Source organism: Eleutherodactylus coqui, chromosome 1 (genome assembly GCF_035609145.1).
Source record: "Eleutherodactylus coqui strain aEleCoq1 chromosome 1, aEleCoq1.hap1, whole genome shotgun sequence".
Taxonomy (NCBI): domain Eukaryota; kingdom Metazoa; phylum Chordata; class Amphibia; order Anura; family Eleutherodactylidae; genus Eleutherodactylus; species Eleutherodactylus coqui.
The window spans coordinates 265,709,275-265,731,302 of NC_089837.1; the positions used below are offsets into that span (position 1 = coordinate 265,709,275).

General features: G+C 46.5%; 1 protein-coding gene across 2 annotated transcripts in view; it reads left to right on the top strand.

Annotated features, from left to right (window-relative positions):
- The first annotated feature begins 516 nt into the window (after positions 1-516).
- Positions 517-22,028, top strand: part of MDN1 (midasin AAA ATPase 1) — a 351,783-nt gene continuing 330,271 nt past the window's right edge. For both annotated transcript variants that reach the window (XM_066608461.1, XM_066608470.1), the window contains exons 1-5: positions 517-694; positions 6,328-6,554; positions 16,612-16,836; positions 19,071-19,178; positions 19,258-19,450. In XM_066608461.1, coding sequence (XP_066464558.1) covers positions 608-694; positions 6,328-6,554; positions 16,612-16,836; positions 19,071-19,178; positions 19,258-19,450 — 840 coding nt within the window. In that variant the 5' untranslated portion in view covers positions 517-607. The remainder of the gene's footprint in view (positions 695-6,327; positions 6,555-16,611; positions 16,837-19,070; positions 19,179-19,257; positions 19,451-22,028) is intronic.

The following is a 22,028-nucleotide window of genomic DNA, read 5'->3' on the forward strand; positions in this document are numbered from 1 at the left end:
CAAACATTTATACAGATGTTCATAGCCGCTGTAAAGGGCCTTCACGTGACTGCAATCCAGATGCTGGTGCACAGCTAACGAGCTGCCTGATTGGGTAACAGTAATTGTCCAGGATACACAAAAATGTGTGATCCTGCAGGAAAAATGATAGAAAAGAAATGAGGCAATACCTAAAACTGCAATCCATGCTGAGATCCACTGTGAGCTTACTAATAACTACTAGTCCTGTCCAGTGCTGGCACTGCCCGCAGGCAGATCTGCAGGGTTTACACTAGGTGCGCCCTAAGGGTATAGCTTAGAGAGGCAGAGGACAAGGCTGCAGGGACAGGCCGCCCAACGTATCATGGAGACCTCCGAGCACATGTTGGGGCACAGAGCCCACCATGCAGCTCCCCGAGTAGCACACAGGCTCTGCCTCCACTAGAGTCGGGTAACAACGGCTGTCTTCCCTTTCCGCCAGGAGGTGTCGCCCGGTGATGACGCGCCGGCGCCCCGGAAGTTCTCCATTGTGTGCTGGAGTCTTCCCCACGTGTGGAGCGCTGCTGCCGCTGTTTGTTGTGCCGTTACGGCCGCTCTTCGGCCTGTTGCAGTTGACCGCGCCCCAAACATGGAGCACCTCCAGCTTGGCCTCTCGGGGCTCGGCGCCTTAGCTCAGAAGAGCGGCGGGGAGCTCGGCCTGTACCTCGCCAAGCAGGTGAGACGGACAGAACGTCGGACCGGTCCACAGAGCCGCGCTGTGTCCTATGAGCGGAGAGCAGTGTATGCAGCCGGGATGCGGTGGGCGCATGCAGCCCCTGGGGTCTAGTGGTGACGCGCGGAGTGTAAGGAGGGGTGCAGGCCGCAGCTGGCTGCTACTATTGTCTCCGCCGCACACCCGGCCTGCTCGTCCCTCTGGGTCCCAGTAACACTAGCTGCTGGGTGGGAATGCCGTGCTCTTCTGGAGCGGGTCACATGGCCTCTTGCAGGAGGACCTGCCGCAGCAGAACCGGCCTTGTTGCCCATAGCAACCAAGCAGAGTTTAGCCATTTAGGGGCTCTGAAATATCACTTTGGGGTCCTATTTTTCTCCTCCGTTACAGAGCAGGAAACCGGCTCCCAGTGAACAGACCCCATCGACTAAAAAACATGCGGCTGGGCATCCGGTATTTGCACTATTTTGCAACATTTTTTTAATTTAACCAGCATTCAGCAATGGAGGTTCCCACCAGAACCCCCAACTCTGATGTGAACAAACCCTGCCATATCAGGCATGAGCGTTCACCTAAAGGGGACACCTGAGGAGCGAGCGTGTTCTCGTTCGTCGGCTGGTTATGGCTTTTAGGCGAGCATCTTCCCTTGTGGACGTGGAGTAGGTACATCCAACCAATGACAGCTCTATGGGGATGTGCAAATGTAGTAGCGGCCATGCTCCCTAATATTCATGTAAAAGAAGTCTAAGGGAGTCTTTGGTTGGCACTTATTAGCTTGGGCTGAGAATCTCCTTAGGCCTCCCTCACACCGACGTTTGTACTGCCTTTTCAGCGCTGCGCTAAACGCTGTAGAACACTCCCATTCATTTCAATGAGGCTGTTCACACAAGCGTCAAAACAGCGATGTATGTTCTATCTTTGGCCATTTTCAGCCCTGCGTTGCCCATTGAAATGAATGGCCAGTGGTATCACTGCTGCTGAAAACGTGGCACAACTTGGTACCTCGTTTTTGGCAGCGCTAAACGCTAGCTGCACTACCTATAAAAAACAAACAAAACAAAAAAATATATATATACACAAACCTAGCTGTTCCCCGGAGCTCTGTGCAGGCTGCTGGGCAGTTGTCAAAGCGACCAAGTATCTATTGCTAGTGATGGGGACTGAAATCCCAGCAAGAGATTGCTCTGATTGGTTCAGGAGCAGCGCTTGATGCACCAATCACAGCCATTCATTAAATGGCTGTGATTGGTGCATCCAGCGCTGGCTATGATTGGCGGAGCCTGCTGACACTCAGCAGGCTCAGCCAATCAGAGCAATCTCTTGTCGGTGATGACAAGTGTCGGGCGTTCCAGGGAGCAGCGGCAGGGACCTGGACAGCGACAGCTAGATGAGTATTAAAATTTTTTCAGCTTCCTGAAAACGCAGCCAAAACATTGTCAAAGTGCATGACGGCACTGCTGAATCCGCAGTAAACGCAGCATTGATAATTCCTGCAAACGCCTATGGGGGGGGGGGGGGGGGCTCAGGCTCATTACCACAAACGAATTTTCACTGTGTATTATGTTGTGAATGGAGTCAATGAAAGTATGCTGATTTTCATTGTAATATGTGCACAAAAAAAGAACACAGCATGCTCTATTTTACTGCATATTATGGGCCTACAGCCCTATTGTTCTCCTATGGGGTGTGTATTCAGCGTTTGCAATATACTGCCTATGTGTGGTGTTGAATACAGAGTGGGGGATTAAAAAGTAAATAAAAATAGGAAAGCAGTCAGACTGTGCATGACATAATACGTGAGGTAGCAGTGCACTACTGCTGCTGTACGCGGTGACTGCCGGCTCACAGTGCGGTGTTACACATACGGCTTGGGGAACGAGCCTTTAACCTGCTCTGGTAAACTGACAGCTTTGCTGTGTAGCAAGGCAAGTTCTGTTAGACACCTCTAATAGATGCCGGCCGTAAATTCAAGCAGTCAATAAACCTAGGAGTCTTTTTCCAATATATATATATATATATAAAAATGGTGCATTTGATTTATTTGATTTGCTTATAAGGCTCACTTCACACAGGCGAGCGTGATATGGGGCCGTGAATCCTGCCCCATATTTCGCTCGCCAACACGTGAATTCCCCGCAGATGCAAGGCTTTTTTTTCATGTCAAAACAGCCTCACATCATTTCGGGGATGTGTCGGTCCTCACACTCGGCTGACCGAGGTGATGACATTTGGAGATCTGCATTTTGATTTGTGGATGTTTGTTATGTATATAAATGAACACGTGTATGTCCTGCTTTTATGCTTGAAAAAGACTCCTTGAGTGGAAATGTTGCATGTTAACTATGGAGGAATGGAGACAACATTTTATTGCACCATCTATGCTGTCACCATTGCTCTATTTCCTTGTGGACGAAGTGGACCTAGGGATCAGGTCCTTCGGTGACTTTGCATTGGTAACCCGCCCTGCCATATTGTGGTGAGGAAGTTGTGCTGCTGGCAGATTCTTTTCATTGCCATGTGGCTTCTGGTCGTGCCGCCATGCGGCTTAGTTTTGTGTCGCTCTCGGCTGATAGATAATGGCCGCGGGTGGTAGTGCCACCCGCGGCTTTGTGCACCTGCGGCTTGTTGGTAGCTCCTCTGCTGCCCCCCTGCAGCCAGAAGTACCGCAGTGACACGCAGACAGGTTGGCCAGAGCCACAAACTATGTACGCTCTCGCTACAGTATGAGATTTATATACAGTCGGAGAATATCTCGTTTTATGGACTTGCTGAGACATGTGGTACCTTCCATGACTGAAGGAGCACATACACTGGTCCGGACTGGGTTGAGATTTCCCCTCGGTAGCTCCCCTGTTGCACCTCCTGCAGTTCCCTTCATGCAGGCTTCCGCAATGTCTGAAGCCAGGACGACACGTAAACGGGCTGGCTAGAACCACGTACGGTGTGTGATCTTGCTACGACACAAGATTTACATCCACCCAGAATAAGTCATCCTATGCACAATATTGTCGAACTGCCTGTTGGCTTTTCTCCGGCCTCGCTGAGACCTGCGGTACCTTCCAGATGGAAAGAGTTCTATCATAGGAATTCTGTGAACACATCACACCTCATCTCTGCTCGGCAGCGGGTCAGCTCACGCTCCGGACCTTTACTTAATGGCTAAATCCCCTGGGATGTTCACCTGCAGCTCCCTGTAGGCAACTTTAGGGCGATCTCTGATTACAGGAGAGCCGCATACTATGTGTGCTCCTGCCACGGACGAGAGTGACATGCAGCCAGAGAGCATCACCTCTTCTGCACGCCCCGGTCCTGTTTTCATATTGTGGTGATTCTGGGTCACAGCTCCGACAAGAGCTGGGGGGGGGGGGGGGGGGCTATAGATACGTCTATGGGGTCCCCCTCCAGTCAGCTCTTTGTCATGCCGATCCACTGTGAGGCCTTCCCTTTCATTGGGGGGGGGGTCTCGGAACTACAAGGTATCTTGTGCTTTCTCGGAATGCTGACTGTTATTCTATCAGCCGTGTCCGTGTGGCGCAGAGTGTCAAGGCAGCAGGATGCAGTCCTAAACTCCCGCACACGACCTGAAGGTTGTGGGTTCAATCCCTGCATGGAAAGCGTTGTGATATATAAATAACAAGTCCCTTCCCTCTTGATGCAAGCCTTTGGCACTCTACAGCTAATCAAGAGATCAAGGTCATGCTGCGCTTCAGCAACGAGTTGTTGGAATCGACCCGCATTCTCTCTTCAGGACAGTGAAGATTCTATTCACAGCCTGGAGGTATATGGAAGCTGACATACAACTAGGTCGACTGTTGGAAGGCCTGCAACTCTCTGATGGCTCCACAGCTTTGTTTTGGATGCCGATTTTGTACCGAAGGTTGTCATCAGGAGACTGTCGTTATCGATCTGTTGTATATTCTCCTGCTGCCCATGGTATCGGGATCTACTTCAGTGAGGTATTTGGTGGGCACCTTTCTCGGTAGTGTCTCGTCCCGAGGAACGCTCTGGTGGCAAGTGAGCTCGGTCTGACTACTCAAGAGTACCTCTCTCAGGTAGCATTCTTCAGTTGCACTCGCTCGCTGCTGGCAATCATGGCAACTCTGAGTGGATTCCTGTTCTTCCAAGATGGACTCTTTTCACTGGTTCTGCTTTGTGACAGTACAGGGTAACCGGCCCAGCAAAGTGTTATTCTATGGCTGTGTTACGGCTCGTATTACTCGGACAGCGGGTGCCTCGTCGGAAGCTCCTTATCAAGAGTTATTTCGCCCAGAGGGTAGATGGGACCGTTACTCGGGCCCCTTTATGCTCTGTCTCTGAGCATGCTGGATGTGTAGACCTCTATTAACTCCAGTCGCAGTTAATGACGGATTTGCTTTTTCCCGCCCCCTTGGGTACTGCTCTAGAACGTCCCACAGTCTTTGCCGTGTCACCCAATGATACAGACGAGAAAACTAGATTTTTGTAAGAACTTACCGTAAAAACTTTCTCATCTTGTTCATTGGGGGACACAGCACCCACCCAGTCTGGTATTAGGACTGCTACGTATACTCCTCTTGTTTGGAGTGTTCTCAGTGTAGTAGCACACGTTGTTGGAATGAGTTACAGTCCGGAGAATTGTTATTTATTATCTGCGCTGCGGAATAACTTGGCGCTATACAAATAAAGATTATTATTATTATTATTATTATCATCCTACTGGCTGCTCCTACTGCTTGCATACAAACTGAGCTGGCATGATGCTTGCAGGGGGGGTATAGCTAGTGGGAGGAATTAACACTTTTATGCTTGGTGTCGCCTCCTAGTGGCAGAAGCTATACCCCAAGGTCTTTGCTGTGTCTCCAAATGAACAAGACGAGAAAGAGATTTTAGGTAAGTTCTTAGAAAAATCTAGTTATTTGGCAGTTATCTTCTGACTGAAGGTCACATGACTAGCAGCCTGATTCTGCTAGTCAGTTTCAGCGTATTCATCATTGCATTCTGAGCATGTTCAGAGCTTGCTGTCTGCTCTCTCTCCAACTCCTGGCTTGCTGTTCTCCACCTTCTCCCTGACATTACTACCATTAACACTCCTGACAACTTGGCTCACTGGACTTGTGCTTATTAACCCTCTGAAGGGTACATGTGCTGAGTGAGTTTATGCAGGTCACGGAAATCCGAGGGTGTATTTGCCTTCAAACGGGTGATAACCGTTCAGTGAATGGAGGCGGAGTGCACCAGAGATTGCTTCCAGCCGCCCTCCTGAATTCACTGTAAACGGAGATAAATGACCTAAAGAGAGTAAGACCTCCTGTCCACTGAGAATTGGTAAAACACCGCGGGTCTCCCTGCAGTATTTTACCAGTGTTTGTAAATACCAGTTCTGCTGGCAGAGACCGCGTATGGGCAGTGAGTGTACTACGCATGCCTGCGTATCTCAAGCACACGGTCAGGTTCACTGTTACTCCCCGCTGTGTTTCATAGTGGGGATGCATATGAATTGCCGTCTATATACAATGTATTGCGTATGGACAGCGCTTGCATATGCTGCCTAAATCCTTTTATAACAATTGTCTAAAATGTATTATATGTATCTTATAAATATTCTGCAAACCACCAATTTGAAGTTCACTTCTCTGTCTGATTTTCTTCCTGTCTTACAGATATGGACTCCTCAGGACAGAGAATCCATTTTGAACATGTTGGCACAGTTACTCCTAGACAAGGAATGCACCCTGCTGATTGGACGACAGCTTCGACCTTTGCTTTTAGATCTTCTGGAGAGAAATGCGGAATGTATTAAAGCTGGAAGTCAGGTGAACCATGATCTTCATGAGAGATTATGTGTTGCCATGAGCAGATTGGTTGCCAGCCACCCTGATGTACTTCCGTGAGTATCGTTGACTATGAATGCTAACTTCACTTTCTTTCTAAATGATGGAATTGTATAAAACAGTAATAATTTACAGAGCTTTTTGTATTTATCTTTACTTTTTAGGGTTGCTAGAATTTTTAGTTATGACTGGGTATATATAATATTACAAATGATGTTGCCGAATTAAAACCCTCATAACTCATGCTTGGGGCTCATGTCCACAGCGTGTTTTCACTGCTTATCGTGTGTACATATTAGGCAATTTCAACATGCTAATGTGATCTTCACTTCGTAAAGCAATGTAATTGATTGCCTTTTTTTTCTGTAACGCTATACAAATTAGGATATAAACTCAATATTTCCGACCCTAAGGGAGTCTACCCACTACAGTTTTTTTTTTCACCGCGAAATTTGCAGTGTTTTTTTTTTCTGCAGGGGTCTATGGGACTTGTAATGTTAGAATCGCGATCGCACAAAATCACGATTTCACGGTTAATTGCGATTTTGCGCGATCGCAATTTTAACATTACAAGTCCCATAGATCCCTGCAGAAAAAAGAAACGCTGCGAATTTCGCTGTGAAAAAAAACTGTAGTGGGTAGTCACCCTGAATCTGCACTTTTTAGAAATGGGGTTAAAAGCGGGGGTCGCTGTCCTGATACACACCTGCTGTTACAGTGGGACGCCGGCTGCCGCTGCTGGATGCCACGGGATCTCTTCAGAATCCTGCGAGATCCACATGATGTAATGTTACATCATGTGGTGTTAAGGGGTTAATGTACTGTTAGTTCAAACGGATTTTATTGTGACAGAGAGTGATGACAGAGTACATTCTTGAATGCTTTTCGATCTATAGAACATACAAAACATATGACCGTCTCACAGTGCATCCATTGTTTTGGCTCCAACCCTTCTTCCTTTGTGGAGCCTGCTAAAGGTTTCTCTCTGACTACCGTTTTCCATAAAGGGGGGAGCTCCTTCCTGCTTCGGAGAGGGGGGGGGGGGGGAGGGTGTATCGCTCCTCAGTTATTTCACTGAGCAGTTCCGGGGGATTGCCAGCCTACAGCGCTCTTGTGGTCTGTGAGATCCACTCCCCCATTCTGGGGGATGATCTAAAATCTAACCATGGCCGCCACGTTGCATAGAACCCCACCACTGTAGCCTCCTCCTCTGCCCTCATCTCCTCAAATCTTGCAAGCATGTTGATAGCCTCCACCCAATGGATCCTAGTGGGCCCCGAGGAGGCTCGCCAGAACTTCGGGATAGTGTATCTCACTGCTAATATAAAGAATCGTAAAAGACCTTTTCTCACCTGGGCAACAGGTCCCTGGAACATAGACAGCAGTGCCATCTCGGGTGTAAGGACTACTCCTGTCCCACACAGAGTGTTGTACAGCGCCTCCACGTCCCTCCATAGTGTCGCCAGCGGAGGGCATTCCCACCAAATGTGGAGCATGTTGCCCCTTCCACCGGAACATCTCCAACACAGGGTGGAAGATTGAGGGAACATTTTGTGTATCTTTTCCGGGGTTGTATACCAGTGTGCCAGGACCTTATAGCTCAGCTCTTGTAGCCTGGAGTGTACTGTACCCTTGTGAGTCAGGATGAAAGACTTTTGCCACAGGTCCCCCGAGAAACCCTTACCTAGCTCACTCTCCCAGGTTCGTGTGAACTCCGGGGGTTCGTCCCCCATCTCACGGTCCAGCATTATCCTGTATAGTAGGGAAATTAGATGTCCCGGGGATTTTGGTGACATGCACACTTCCTCAAAGGGGGTGAGGGCTTTAGTCCAGCTCGACCCGGGTGTCAGGGAGATCAGCGAGCCCCTCAGCTGTAGGTATATCATCCACGCTCCCGGCGGAACCCGTGTCCCCGTAAAAAACTCCGCCAGGGGTTTGATTTCTGACTGATTTAGTACATCTCTCACCCGTGGTGTTCTTATTGTAGGCGTTAATATCAGGGTTTTGTTTTGCTCCAGGGCCTTAAATTGGGGGTTGGCCAGGATTGGGGTGAGGGGCCCCGGGATTGAGACCAACTCGTATCGTCCAGCGAAACTCGACCAGGCCTATGCCAGCTGCCTCAATAGGGGAGACACTCGGGAGCAATCTTTGAGCAGGCCCCCCAGGATCCAGAAAATCCCCTGTACTACCTCCGGCTCCAAGTCATTTTCCATCTCGACCCACAGTTTGGACCCACTGTGTTTCAGGAGGTTGAGAACGCATTTGGCTATATTAGCCTTGTAGTATAGGGAGAAGTTCGGGAGGCTGAGCCCTCCTCGGTCTTTGGCTCTGACTAGCGTGCTATATTTTAATCTGGATCTACGCCCTCGCCAGACAAATTTGGTAATTAGGGATCTTATACGCATCAGATAGTGTGTGTTTAGTCTGATGGGAAAGGCCTGGCAGAGGTAGAGAAACCTTGGGAGCGATACCATCTTAACCGTATTGATGCGGCCGCTCCATGATAGGAATAGGGGGTTCCACTTGTCCAGGTCTTTTTCTAAATTTGATAGAAATGGCTTATAATTTAAGTCAAATGTGTGGGAGGGGTCGGCCGGGAGCTGGATGCCCGGGTATTTTATGGCCCTGTTCTGCCATTTAAATGGGAAATGCCCTCTCATCTTCAGCTCCTCAGCTCGAGGTATGGTAACATTTAATATCTCAGTCTTCTGCAGATTTATTTTGAAATTGCTTATTCTACTGAACCTGCTGAACTCCTGCAGGAGAACCGGGATTCCGACATTTGGGCATGATAAGTAGACCAGGAGGTCGTCTGCGAACAAGGATAGTTTATGATCCGTGTGTCCCATCTTGACCCCTCTGATGGACCCATTTTCCCTAATAGCGTTGGCTAGTGGTTCCATCGTTAAAATATAGAGGAAGGGTGACAGCGGACACCCCTGCCTTGTTCCATTGTGTATATGGATGGTATCTGATAGCATCCCATTGACCCTTACTCTGGCCGTTGGGTCCTTGTATAAGGTTGATATCCAATCTCTCATACGCGGACCCAGTCCCACGCTTCGCAGGGTGGCCTCCATAAAACTCCACCTCACCCTGTCAAAGGCCTTTTCCGCATCGACGGCCATTAGGCAGAGCGGGGACCCCATGCTCCTCGCCCTTGATATTAGAGATGTGGATTTAATCACATTATCTCTGCCCTCCCTTCCCGGGACAAACCCCACCTGGTCCTTGTGGACTAGTCTCGAGATGAAGGGCTGGAGACGGGTCGCGATCAATTTGGCGAAAAGCTTAACGTCGATGTTTATGAGTGATATGGGCCTGTAGTTGCTGCATACCGTAGGGTTTCTCCACGTTTTAGGTATAACCACTATATGAGCCTGCAGCGCCTGGGATGGGAAGGGCCGACCCTCGTTCACTTCATTGAAGGCCCTCAGCATCAGCGGGGAGATTTCCTCTCTGAAAATTTTGTAGAATTTAGAGGTGAACCCGTCCGGGCCTGGGCTCTTACCCGTTTTGAGTTCTTTTATTAGGGTAGACAACTCTAAAAGTGAGAAGTCCCCTTCCAGGTCTCCGAACTCGGACGGATCCACCCGCTTTGGGGCGAAGCTATTGAGGTATTCTTGTGTTCCGTCATCCCCTGCACTGTTGGTTGGCTCAGGTTCCTGCTTTAGGTTATATAGTTTGTTATAGTATAAGCGGAACGTCTCCAGGATCTCGGGGGTCGAGTGGACCACTCCTCCTGGAGTCTGAATTTTCGGAACGTGGTTTATGGGGGCTCTTGGGTGTAGTGTTCTAGATAGCCACTTCCCGCACTTGTCCCCATACTAAGAGACACTTCTGCGCAGTCTATCCCTTGCCCCCAGCGACCCCTGGTCTAATATTTGCAAAATTTGGTGTCTAATCGCGGAGATCTCCGCCTTGGTTGCGTCTAGTGGGTGGCCCTTGTTTAGGGTTTCTTTTATGACCAACTCTCCCATAAGTTTCTGGAGTTTAGCAGATCTGTCTTTCTTGAGTCTAGAGCCATGGGAGATAAACCCCCCCCTCAAAACACATTTGAGGGCCTCCCATTTAATAGGGGGATCTGTAGTGTCGTCTCTGTGTGTCTCCTCGAAGTCCGCAATTGTTTTTTTTAATGTCGTCGATGCACAGTGTGTCGTTAAGGAGGTTCTCGTTTAGTCTCCACTGGTTTATGTGGGTCCGTCTGCCCATCCCTTTGAGTTCCCCGTAGATTGGGGTGTGGTCTGACCACAGGAGGAGTCCCACCGAGCACGCCGGTCCACAGTCGAGGAGGCTATGCGATATTAAGATGTGGTCTATGCGACTATAGCTGTTGTGGGCTGCTGAGTAGAAGCTGTAGTCTCTGACACCCGGGTGCAAAATCCTCCATAAATCTATCAAATGCATCCTTTCCAATTCCCTTTTCAGTGCCCTCCGTGCCGTGTGTGAGATGGGGGACTTACCCGTTGTCGTGTCTATCTCCGGGTTCATCACCATATTTAGATCACCTCCCAGGATCACTCTGGAACCGGCGGCAAAGGTGTCCAATTTTCTCAGAGTGGACGTCCCAAAAGCGACTTGGCCCTGGTTGGGAAAGTAAATGTTAGCAAAAGTTAATACTGTTCCCGCGACCTCCAGTTTTAAGAAAACAAATCGGCCCATTTGATCTATCTCCTGGTCTAGGACGACGTGTTGTAGAGATTTATGTAACGCCACTGATACCCCACCTGCCTTCTTCGCAGGGTGGGGGCTGTGGAACCATTTGGTGTAGTATCTAGAGGAGATTCGAGGGACGCCGCCCGCCTTAAAGTGGGTCTCCTGCAACATGGCGACCATGATCCCCTTGCGGTGTAAATGATACAGGATCTGACTTCTCTTCTCTGGAGTATTGAGCCCTTTTGCGTTGTAAGTGCACATGGAGACTCTAGTCATTTTTGCGGTATTTGAACGAAGGCCTGTTACCTCTCAAGATCCGCACCCCATTAGGGTAGGAAGGGAGGGGGATAGGGAGAGAAAAAGGGGGAGAAAAAATCAAATAAACGTGAGGCTTAGTGCCTCTTAACTTAACTGAGTATGGCGTGTGAAAACACATTTCTATATAGCACGTAGCTATTGCCCCTAAGGGGGGGTCGGGGTAAACCAATAGAGAAGCCGCACTCCTTGGCGACCTCGGCCCAATGACGCAGATATAACGAAGTAAAGTGTTACCGGCAAGTAACTTTAGACCTTAAACTTTAGTCGGCGAGTTCTTGTCGTGATGGAACCTGAAAAATAAAGCAAACAGGAACCGAGGCATATATGCAAGAGAACATTGCAGAATATGACAAAATGGCACTTTAGCACTTAGAGTCAGCGTTTCGTTTTTTCTCCTGCTTTCTGCCACTCAGTGCGCAGGGCCGGTGCCAGCGCCCCCTCCTGGCGGGGCCAATCTGGAAGTGCAGTCATTGGGAGACCAAGGGAGCCCAGAAAGCCCTGCAAGTCCCCCAGTGTTTTAAAGGACACCCTTCTGTTTCCTTTTCGCGCCGTTAGTTGAAAGGGGCACCCCCACTGGTACTGGATGTCGTTCTCTCTTAGTACCACTAATAGCGGTTTCAAAGCTCTTCTTAGCTGCAGTGTGCGTCGTGAGAGGTCTTGGAGAAGGAGGATAGTGGAGCCCTGAGAGGTTAGCTCCCCCGCCTCCCTCGCCTTGCGCATTATCAGTTCTTTTTTTTTGGAAAAAATGGATTCTGCAGAGGACATCGCGCAGTCTTGCCGGGTCGGGTGATCTCGGACCCAGGGTGCGGTGAATCCTGTCGATCTCAATGGTTTTGTCTGCCGGTCTCTGAAGGATCTCGTTGAAAAATTTTGTGGCCCATGCTTCTAGCTGCGCATTCTCCATTTTTTCAGGTAAGCCTCTGATACGTATGTTATTCCGTCTATGACGGTTCTCAAGATCGTCCAAGTGGGCAGATAGGTCCGCTATCTGTGCAGACTGAATTTGAATAACCTTTCTATGGGATTCGACGAACTCTAAAATCTTGTCCTGTATATCTTCTACCTCTGTCAGGCGCTGGCCCATGTGGGCTATGTCTTTTTGCAATACTGATATGTCCTTTTTGTGGGACGCCTCCAGCTTGTGGACCGCACAATCTAGGTCTCCCTTGGTAGGGAGGGAGCGCAGGTGAGCCTTCCAGTCCCATTCCCCTTCCCCCTCTTCTGTATTTGTGGGGCTGGGTTTTGGGTTACCCCTATATCTGGGTACATGAGAGTGTCTATGGAGGGAGTCTGGAGTGTCAGGGGGGCTTGTGGACTCACCCCTTTCCCCTTCCTGGCTGGCTGGGCTGCACTCTTGCTCCACGGCTCTCTGGGATGCTGTATGCAGGGGTGAGCGCAGGTCTGATGAAAGCCTTCTCCGGGGCTGGGGACTGCTCTCCCCTCTTTGTCTGCTGTGTGGCTGCTGTTGCTGGGAGCCCTGCTCCTCATTTGCTCCTGCCATCTCCTGACAGCCTCTCTGAAGCGGCGTTCTCCTCTCCGGCCGCTGCCTGCAGGGCTCGCTCACCCCCCCCTCGCGCTGCTCTGTTCCTCCTCCCGTCCCGCCGGGCCATCTTGGATGAGCCGCGCCGCTCGTTCTCGTCCTTCTGCGGCCGCAGATACTGCGCTAAGCCGCATCTCTCTTTCCCCAGCGGGTGTCCCGGGGTGCTCTGGGCTCTTTTCCGCCCCATGCTGGTCCGTTTCGCCGCGAATTTGTGCCGGTAACTTCTTTGTAATGGCCAATGCCGCGGGAGCTTGCTCAGTGAGCGCCTTGCCTCACCATCGTCTGGCTCCGCCCCCCCCGGGTTAATGTACTGTTAAACCATGCAGGAAGATCACATTTTGAGCATCATTTTATTGCAATTTATTTATAGATATATGGGGAATTTTATTAAGATCCAGCACTTCAGATTTAATTGCACGATGCGTCTGGTATATGGAAAAAATGCATGCCTCTTCATATATTAGACGCATCTCTGCTCTTCTGCATGTATACAGAAATGTATGTCAGGTCCGATCTGGTGAACATTTCTCAGGGTTCATACGTGTCATGGAAAACCTGGAATTTGATAAAAGTCATGGAATACCTGGAAATGTCATGGAATTTTCTAATTTGTGATGGATTTTGCTTTTTAAAGTATCCAGCAGCACAACACAAAACCAAGTCACCTTGTAGAGCCGTTAGAGTTGCACGCTCCTGTATGGATACAGACTTCATGATTCCTCAAGTCAAAGCAGGAGTGTAAAGAGCAGCACACAGGAATCTTTGGTTAACATACTGCGCATCAAAGATACCTACTTTATTGTATCTCCATTAAAAGAATGCAACGTTTCGGCCACGTCCGTGGCCTTTGTCAAGCCTGACAATGGAGATACGATAAAGTAGGCATCTTTGATGCGCAGTATTTTAACCAAAGATTCCTGTGTGCTGCTCTCTACACTCCCTCTACTTTTGGATTTTTGTTTTTTTTCATGGAATTTTTTTCTGAGTCTTGCTAAGAGTCGAATTTGTACTTTTTTACACCCGTATCACTGAGATTACTTTTTTGTATTTAATTAATTGACTGCAGTTCATACGCTAAAGATGAGAGGATGGTTGGGTGATTGACAGAATCAAAGAAGCTGGTTTGTCAAAATATTCCAAGTTGTTTTCTATCTGAGAGTAAAGTCTGTTAACAAAAAAACCTTTTGGCAAACACGTTTAACTTAATTCTGTTGTGGTGATATGGATTCTGTAATGTTTAGGTTAACTACAAGCAGAACAATAGTTCACTTAAATATTACACATTTTTTTAAAGTGTCCCTTGCAAAACTTGGTTTCAGGGCCTATTTACATGGCTGTAGGCATTTTATGTGCACACGCCGGAGCCGTAAAAATGCCTGAACGGCAAAGGCCCGGCACACATACGCCGAGGCCACAATGCCATGGGGCCTGGGGTGACATTCCTCCTTCCTCACCCCCCCACTCCCATCCTTCTGGCTGTTCGCTGCTAAACTCCCTCCCTTCTCCGGCAACTAACATAGGCTCCCATAGGAATCTATGCAGCTGCCGCCGCCGGCGTGGGAGGAACAAAGGATAATAATTGCCTCACATGATCTAGACTCTATGCTTCTCTTAATACATCCCAGAATTGTGTTTGTCTTTTTGGCCGCTGCATCACATTGTTGACTCATGTTCAGTCTATGATCTATTAGTATACCCAAGTCTTTTTCACATGTGCTGCTGCTTAGCCCAATTCCTCCCATTCTGTATGTTTTTTTATTTTTATTTTTTTCATTTTTCTTGCCCGATGTAGGACTTTGCATTTCTGCTTGTTAAATACCATTCTGTTCAAGCTTTTCTAGATCTTTTTAAATACTCTCTCTCTCTTCCCTAGTGTTAGCTATCCCTCCTAGCTTTGTGTCGTCTGCAAATTTGGTCAGTTTCCCATCAATTTCCAGATCATTTATAAAAATGTTGAACAACACTGGGCCTAGGACAGAACCCTGTGGTACTCCACTTGATACATTCTTCCACTTGGATGTGCAGCCATTTATGACCACTCTTTGAGAACGATCACTGAGCCAGTTGTGAATCCACCTAACAGTTGCCTTGTCAATCTCATATTTGGTCATTTTTTCAATAAGGATGGTATGAGATACTTTTGTAAAATGCTTTACTAAAGTCAAGATATACTATGTCTACCGTATCTCCCTGATCAACCCAGTCAGTGATTCTGTCATAGAAGGAAATTAGATTAGTCTGGCATGACTTGTTTGTTACAAACCACTGCTGGCTCTGCTTAATTACTCCATTTTTATCCAAGTACTTGCATACATTAATAACTTGTTCAAATATCTTTCCTGGTATAGAAGTCAGGCTCACAGGCCTGTAGTTTCCTGGATCCATCTTCTTTCCTTTTTTGAAGATGAGGACAACATTTGCCCCTTTCCAATCTTCTGGGACTGTTCCTGTTCTCTAGGAATTTTCAAAGATTATGGCGAGTGGTTCAGCAATTACCTCCACTGCTTCCTTTAGTATTCTAGGATGTAATTCATCTGGACCTTGAGACTTGAATTCATTTGTTAGCTATGTGTTCGCTCACCATCTCTCTGCTTATAGATAATCTGCATTCTTTTATTCCCCCAATAGCACAGGGAATATCAGTTAATGTACCATCTACTTTCTGAGAGAAAACAGATACAAAATAGGACTTAAAAAAGTTCGGCCTGCTCAACATCATTGTTAAACAATTCACCATTTTTATCCTGTAATCATCCAATAGTATCTTTGACTTTTCTTTTGCTTTTGACATAACCCCCAAATCCTTTTTTATTGCTTTTGGCTTTAGCTTTTCTGACATTCGCCCTACAGTTTCTGTAGACCATATTATATTCTTCTTTAGATATCCCCCCCCTCTTTCCATTTGGTAAAAATATTTCTCTTCGTTTTTAACATGTGCAAGTTCTGTGTTCATCCATCCTGGTATCTTTAAATGCTTCCTATTCTTTCTTCTTTTAGGGATTGTTAACGATTGTGCTTTGTGACTCTCATTTTGCAATATTTCCCAACCATCTTGGACATTTCTGTCCTTAAGTATATCCAGCCATTGGATTCTTCCTACCCTCTTTCTGAGTTCATTAAAATCTGCCTTTCTGAAATCCAACCTTGAGGTCTGAGTCTCCTCAGGTTTTCCCTCGTCTTTTTATCCAAAATTCAAGGATAGCATGGTCATTGCCTCTTAAGGTCCCAGCCACCCTTACTTCCTCAACCATTTCCTCCCTGTTGGAAAGAATTAGGTCCAAGATAGCAGATCCCCTTGTTTTCTCTTCTACCTTTTGGAAGATGAAGTTGTCAGCAAGAGTGGATAAGAATTTGTTGGCTCCATTAATTTTACCTGAGAGATATTTCTGGATAGTTAAAATCTCCCATAATCACTATGCCATGCTTTTTTGAGAGCTTTGCCATCTGGTGTAGAAAGAGTTCATCCATATTTTCTGCTTGTCCAGGGCGGCCTATAGTAAATGCCTACAATGGTGTCCTTTCTGTTGTTCTCTCCTTGTATTCTTGCCCAAACAGTTTTTCTAACTGTTCTCATTTGTTATGTGTTTGTATTTTGACAGGTTTGCACTTAGATACTTTCAGAGTGCTCCACCGGTGTTTAATAGACTGTTCTTGGAGAGCTGCGACTCCAGCACGGTTCGTTATGGACGTAGACGCATGAAACTGCGAGACCTGATGGAAGCCGCATTCCGATTTCTGCAACAAGATGAGCTTTCTTTCAGAGAAATGTGGGACTGGAGCGTCTGTGTACCTTTACTGAAAAGTCACGATCTAGCAGTTCGATGGTGCGTTGAGCTGCTTCTTTTTTTTTTTGTTTGTTATAAATTTTGCTTGTTCATTCTCTATGATAAGAACACTTAAAATGACCTTTACATCACTGTACAGCAACAAATAGTGTGAGAGCCTGCTATACAAACGTAAAAGAAGCCATATAAACCTCTGTCCATCCGCTGCTGTTTTCTTCCAGCTGCATTGATGATGTCATCAGCAAGGTGGTGTGACCACTGCAGCCAATATCCAGCTCACTTTAGTCAGTGATTAAAGAAACCTCCTAGTCCCAGACAAACCAAGATGGCTGCAGCATTTCTTTGACTACTTGATACACACTGTGTGCATTAGTCATGCATCAGTAGTCTTAGACAGTACATGCTGCTCTTATTGGCAAGCCGTTCTCATGTGAGCCACCACAGCCAATCAGAGCAGCCTGTAGTGTTTTAGACTACCGGTGCATTACCAGTACTGTATGCATTAAGTAGTCAGAGAAGCGGTGCAACTATGCCAATTTGTTCAGGACCAGAGCGCTACTTTAACTGCTACTGCAGTAGGAAGTAAAGAGTGGTGGGGGATTAAGTCAGGTGAATATGCGTTTTTATGTTTGTACAGCAGATTGAGCAGTTTTCAAAAAACTATCTTGTTGTTTATAACCCTTTTAATGGTAGCTTTGCTGCAAAGAAGCCAGTGCTAAAATAGAACAAAAAAGTGTTTTGCTGGTAGCACAGGTAATAAACTAGAGGTAGCCCAAATTTGAGATTCTTTTTGTTTCAAGCATTGTATCTTTGGGAAATGGAGAACGTGAGTAGATTGATGTGTGATTCCCAAGCACGAAGGAGGAAGCTTAAGGAAGCTGGTGATTTTGTAAGCACGCCAACATGGCTACTACAGCATTCTGTACTAGCGCACCATCTTGTCTTGTTTATACTACGTTTGGCCATTATTTTTCAACAGGACTAAAATACAAAATGAAACCTGTAACACTTCAGTTTGCGTTACTGCATAGTCTGCATGAGTTTTTACTGTGATTCTAGACTAGAGAAATGTAGGGCTGTGGAGCTGATAAGCCAAATTTCTAACTCTCTCATAAGTGGCTTGGATATAATAGGAATACATCACTGAAGATCGGCAAGCGTGTTGGACGTCTGCGGAAGAAAGGGAATGTTCCAATGTGGCGGTCACTATAGCTAACGGGTCAAGGTCAAACTAATGTTGACCGTGCCTTCTTGCCTTCTGAGGGTCGGGCTGGCAACAGAGTGGTTGACTCTGGTCTGTACGCCCTACTCTGTGGGGTACACAGGGAAAGTCTAATGTCAGCCCTGTAATCCCAGAGTTGGGAAGGTAACAACTGAAGAACAATGAAAAGAGAATCCTGCCTCTTTTGGACACAAAGCTGAAACTTGTTAGCTTGGTGTCTGCAGGAGGTATAGCTGGTAGGAAGAGCTAATCTTTTTTTTGCTTGGTGTCCGCGTCCTAGTGGCAGTAGCTATATACGGTCTGCAGCTGCCCCCCATTTCCCCAATTTTAAGTTGGAGTTCGTACATTTCTATTGACTTCACCCAACACTGACTAAAATGTGCTGCATAGCTTACACATTCATGTTCCTTGGCTGCTCTAACATGACAGAAACGTGGCATGCTGAGCCTTTGTTCACACGTTGTGTTTGCTTCCATATACATTGTTTTTATCCAAGGCGTTATCCAAAAAACCTATCTGATACAGCGGTGTGTGAACTGTCACTTTAGGCTTGGTCCCAACCCTGGGTCATGTGGTTGTAAGCCGCCTTCCAGCTTCTGAGTATCTGTGATGTCCTTGCAGGGGCTGACTGTCTTAATTATTTCAATAACTAAGCCTACCCCCTTTGCTGTTGACAAGAGGTTGAATAATGGCCATGCCCTTTTATCACCCATTTCTGGTTGAAAGTTTTAAATTGGTCCAAGGAGTCAGCCTTGCAGTTGTTAATATTGGATTTGTTTTCATCTTGGTCGAGATGATTGTTAAGGATTTGAAGTTTGCCTAGAAGGCCACTATACATAATTGGTAGTTAACAAATATTTGTAAATTGCTGGCAGTGATATGGATAGGCAATTCTTATTTTCATTATGATTTTTTTGTTGTTGTATGGTTATAATATAGATTACCTATAAATTGCCTTTTTTTATTGGCACATAGAAAAGGATAAAAAAGTTGAATATAAATATTTTTTAAAAACTGATTTTTTAAAAACGACTGATTTTCTTACCCTTAGGTACACTTCCCATTGCTTGGCTCTGGTTACTTGTATGTCAGATGAGAACAAACAGAGCTTTCTGAAGAAATTGTTTGGAACAGATGAATTGATCAATTTCAAACTTCAGTAAGTACCTGTTTGACTGCCTCAAGTATATTAATATTTCTCAAGATATCACATGTAATGACAGTATTTTCTGTTTCAGACTGCTAGATGAGCTGCAAAGCCAGAATGTAGAGCAGGGGCTTTTATTAACAAATCCACAGACAACTTTGTGGAATAAAGACAGAATCCAACAATACACAGAGGGCCAAATTGTATCTGGTGATCTGAGTTCACATGTTGTACCTGTTTGTGGAATAACACTTCCTAAAAAAATGCCGAAAAATAAGGAACAGGTAATTATTGTACATGTATCACGTTAAATCACTTGAGTATATTGCAGATCAGTGTGTTATGTAACTTTTTAAATAACTCTGCAATTAAAATGTAAGCAATTGTAATGTCAGCTGCCTTAATACACTGTCAATCTAGATCTTTTCCCTGAGAAAGTGGCTGAACATAAAATCGCACCCTTTTGGGCTGTTTTACCCTATGACATCAAATTCATGCTTGGGTTTTAATTTTCAATATAGAAATTGTATAAGTAATAGGATGCCTAACAGATATGCCTTGGCTAGTGTTCTTTGTGTGACTGTTCTGGCACAACGTTGTGGCTTCCATTCTAAACGTAAGCAAAAATGTGAACAGAGCCGTAAAGCCATTCATTAGTGACTGAGCCAATTTTGGATACAGTAGAACATAAACAGTGAACAGGAATTGGTTTGGCTATTAAAAAAATTCAATATATTTTATTTTACTTAACCATATATTAAAGCAGTGTTTCCCAACCTTTTCAGCCTTTGGGCACCTCTGGGAAAAAATTTTTACGCCACGGCACCCTTACCAAAAGGGGGGGTGGTTAGGGGTGTGGTCGGGGCTAGGATGTGGCTTATTATGACATGATTTTTACCTCCATCATTATAAAAAATACAGGGCTGTTTAAAAAATAAAATAAAACACAGGGAAGTGTGCTGGATGGGCTATTGATATACATTATATTTAAAATTAACATGCTGCGAAATTATATCCCGCACCACATGTCGGTGTCCGCATGGGCTGCCCCCCCCGGTAGGGACAGCGACCCCCTAGGGCTGCCCCCTCGGTAGGGACAGCGACCCCCCCCTCTAGGGCTGCCCCCTCGGTAGGAATATTAACCTCCCTCCCACTAACATTAACCTCTCCCCCCAGTAAGAACATTTACTGGGGGGACCGCAGGTGGGAGAGGACAGCCAGCGGACCGGCATTCAAAGCCGCGGCATGTTAATTCTTTCCCGTTTTTGCGGTGGCCACTCTCCTCTCTATGGGGCGAGATGGCTGCAGTGTAACACAGGTAGCTAAGCTGCTTTAAAATCTGCGTCGAAAGGCCATGTGTTTTGAAGCTGCATTTCTCCTGTGGAAATCTTGCGGTATTTCTGTGCGGTCATTTTACTAGATTTCCGTGGGATTTCGGTCCCGTCTGAACCCAGCCTTAGACTAATCATGCATACAAATGCACTGTGTGTGTCAGGTAGTTTGAGAAGTTGGTGCAGACATCTTTGTTTCTCCAGATCCGGAGGGTCGCTTCAAAGTTGTGAATTAACCCCTTAACACCACAAGACATACGTTTAGTTTTGTTGCGTTAACTACCACCCTCCCAGAATGAAAACCTGAATGTCCTGTGGATGGCGGGGACTTGCTAATGTGATAGCTGGCCTCCGCTGCAACAGCGGGAATTGATGAGAACACTGATCCGCGCTCTTAAGCCCTTACATGCCGCAATCAATGTGCATTACAGCATGTAAGGGATTCACAGAGGGAGGCAAAAAAAAAAAAACCTCAATAAGTGATCAAAAAAGCTATATGTACCCCAAAATGGTACCAATAATAAAAAAAACAACTCGTCACACAAAAAGCAAGCCCTCGTAGAGCTCCATGCATGAAAAAATACAGTAATGGGACGTTAAAAAATGCAACAAAAAATTGTTATTGAAAGCATTATATTAAGGCTAAAATTAAAAGAAATATTTTATTAATTTTCACTGTGGAAATAAAGTACATTATAAACAAGCATAGAGATTCCGATACATACAGATGTGCATATCTGTCCACAGTATTGATAAACATTGGATGAATATTTCCATTATAACTATGTTCTTTAGGCCGCCTGCAGACGAGCGGGTCAGATCCGGCAGCGAGAATTCTCGCCGCACGATCCGACCCGAGCGCCTGCAGGGACGAGCGTGTACTCACCCGCGCTTGGCGGCCCCGGCTCTTTCATGTGCCGGCTGCCGCGCAGCCGGCGCATGCGCAGACCGGAGCCGGCGGCCGGGTGAGTGCGTGCGCCGCAGAAACTTAGAACATGCCGCGGTTTGTTTGCCGCGCGAGATTTTGCGCGGCCAAACCGCGGCCGTCTGCTTAGGAGTGCGTATTTTAATGCACTCCTATGCAGGCTTTCAGCGGCGGAAATCCCGCGGGAAATCCCGCGGCGGGATTTCCGCTCGTGTGCAGGCGGCCTAAAGGTGGGTCTAACATATACCCAGTTGTGACAAGACATGAAAAATGTCTTGTTAGGGTTCTCATATTTATTCAGATCTCATATATGCATAACCGCTTATAGGGTAGCCATAATGGCTATTTCCTATCAGTTGTGGACATAAAGCTGATAAGAAATCACCATGCAAGAGTATAACTCCTGTGGAAAATAGTTACAGCAATAACTATTAAGAACAACATTTTAAAGTTAAGAACTGTTGGTCTGGGTTAAGCGCCACCAAGACAGGCCATACTGCTGAGTGTGGTCGATTATGTAAGATACATGCCAAATGCCACAACACACCACCCATCTTCTTCCTTCCTAAACCCAATGATCATAGTGCGGGGAAAAAGACTTAACAG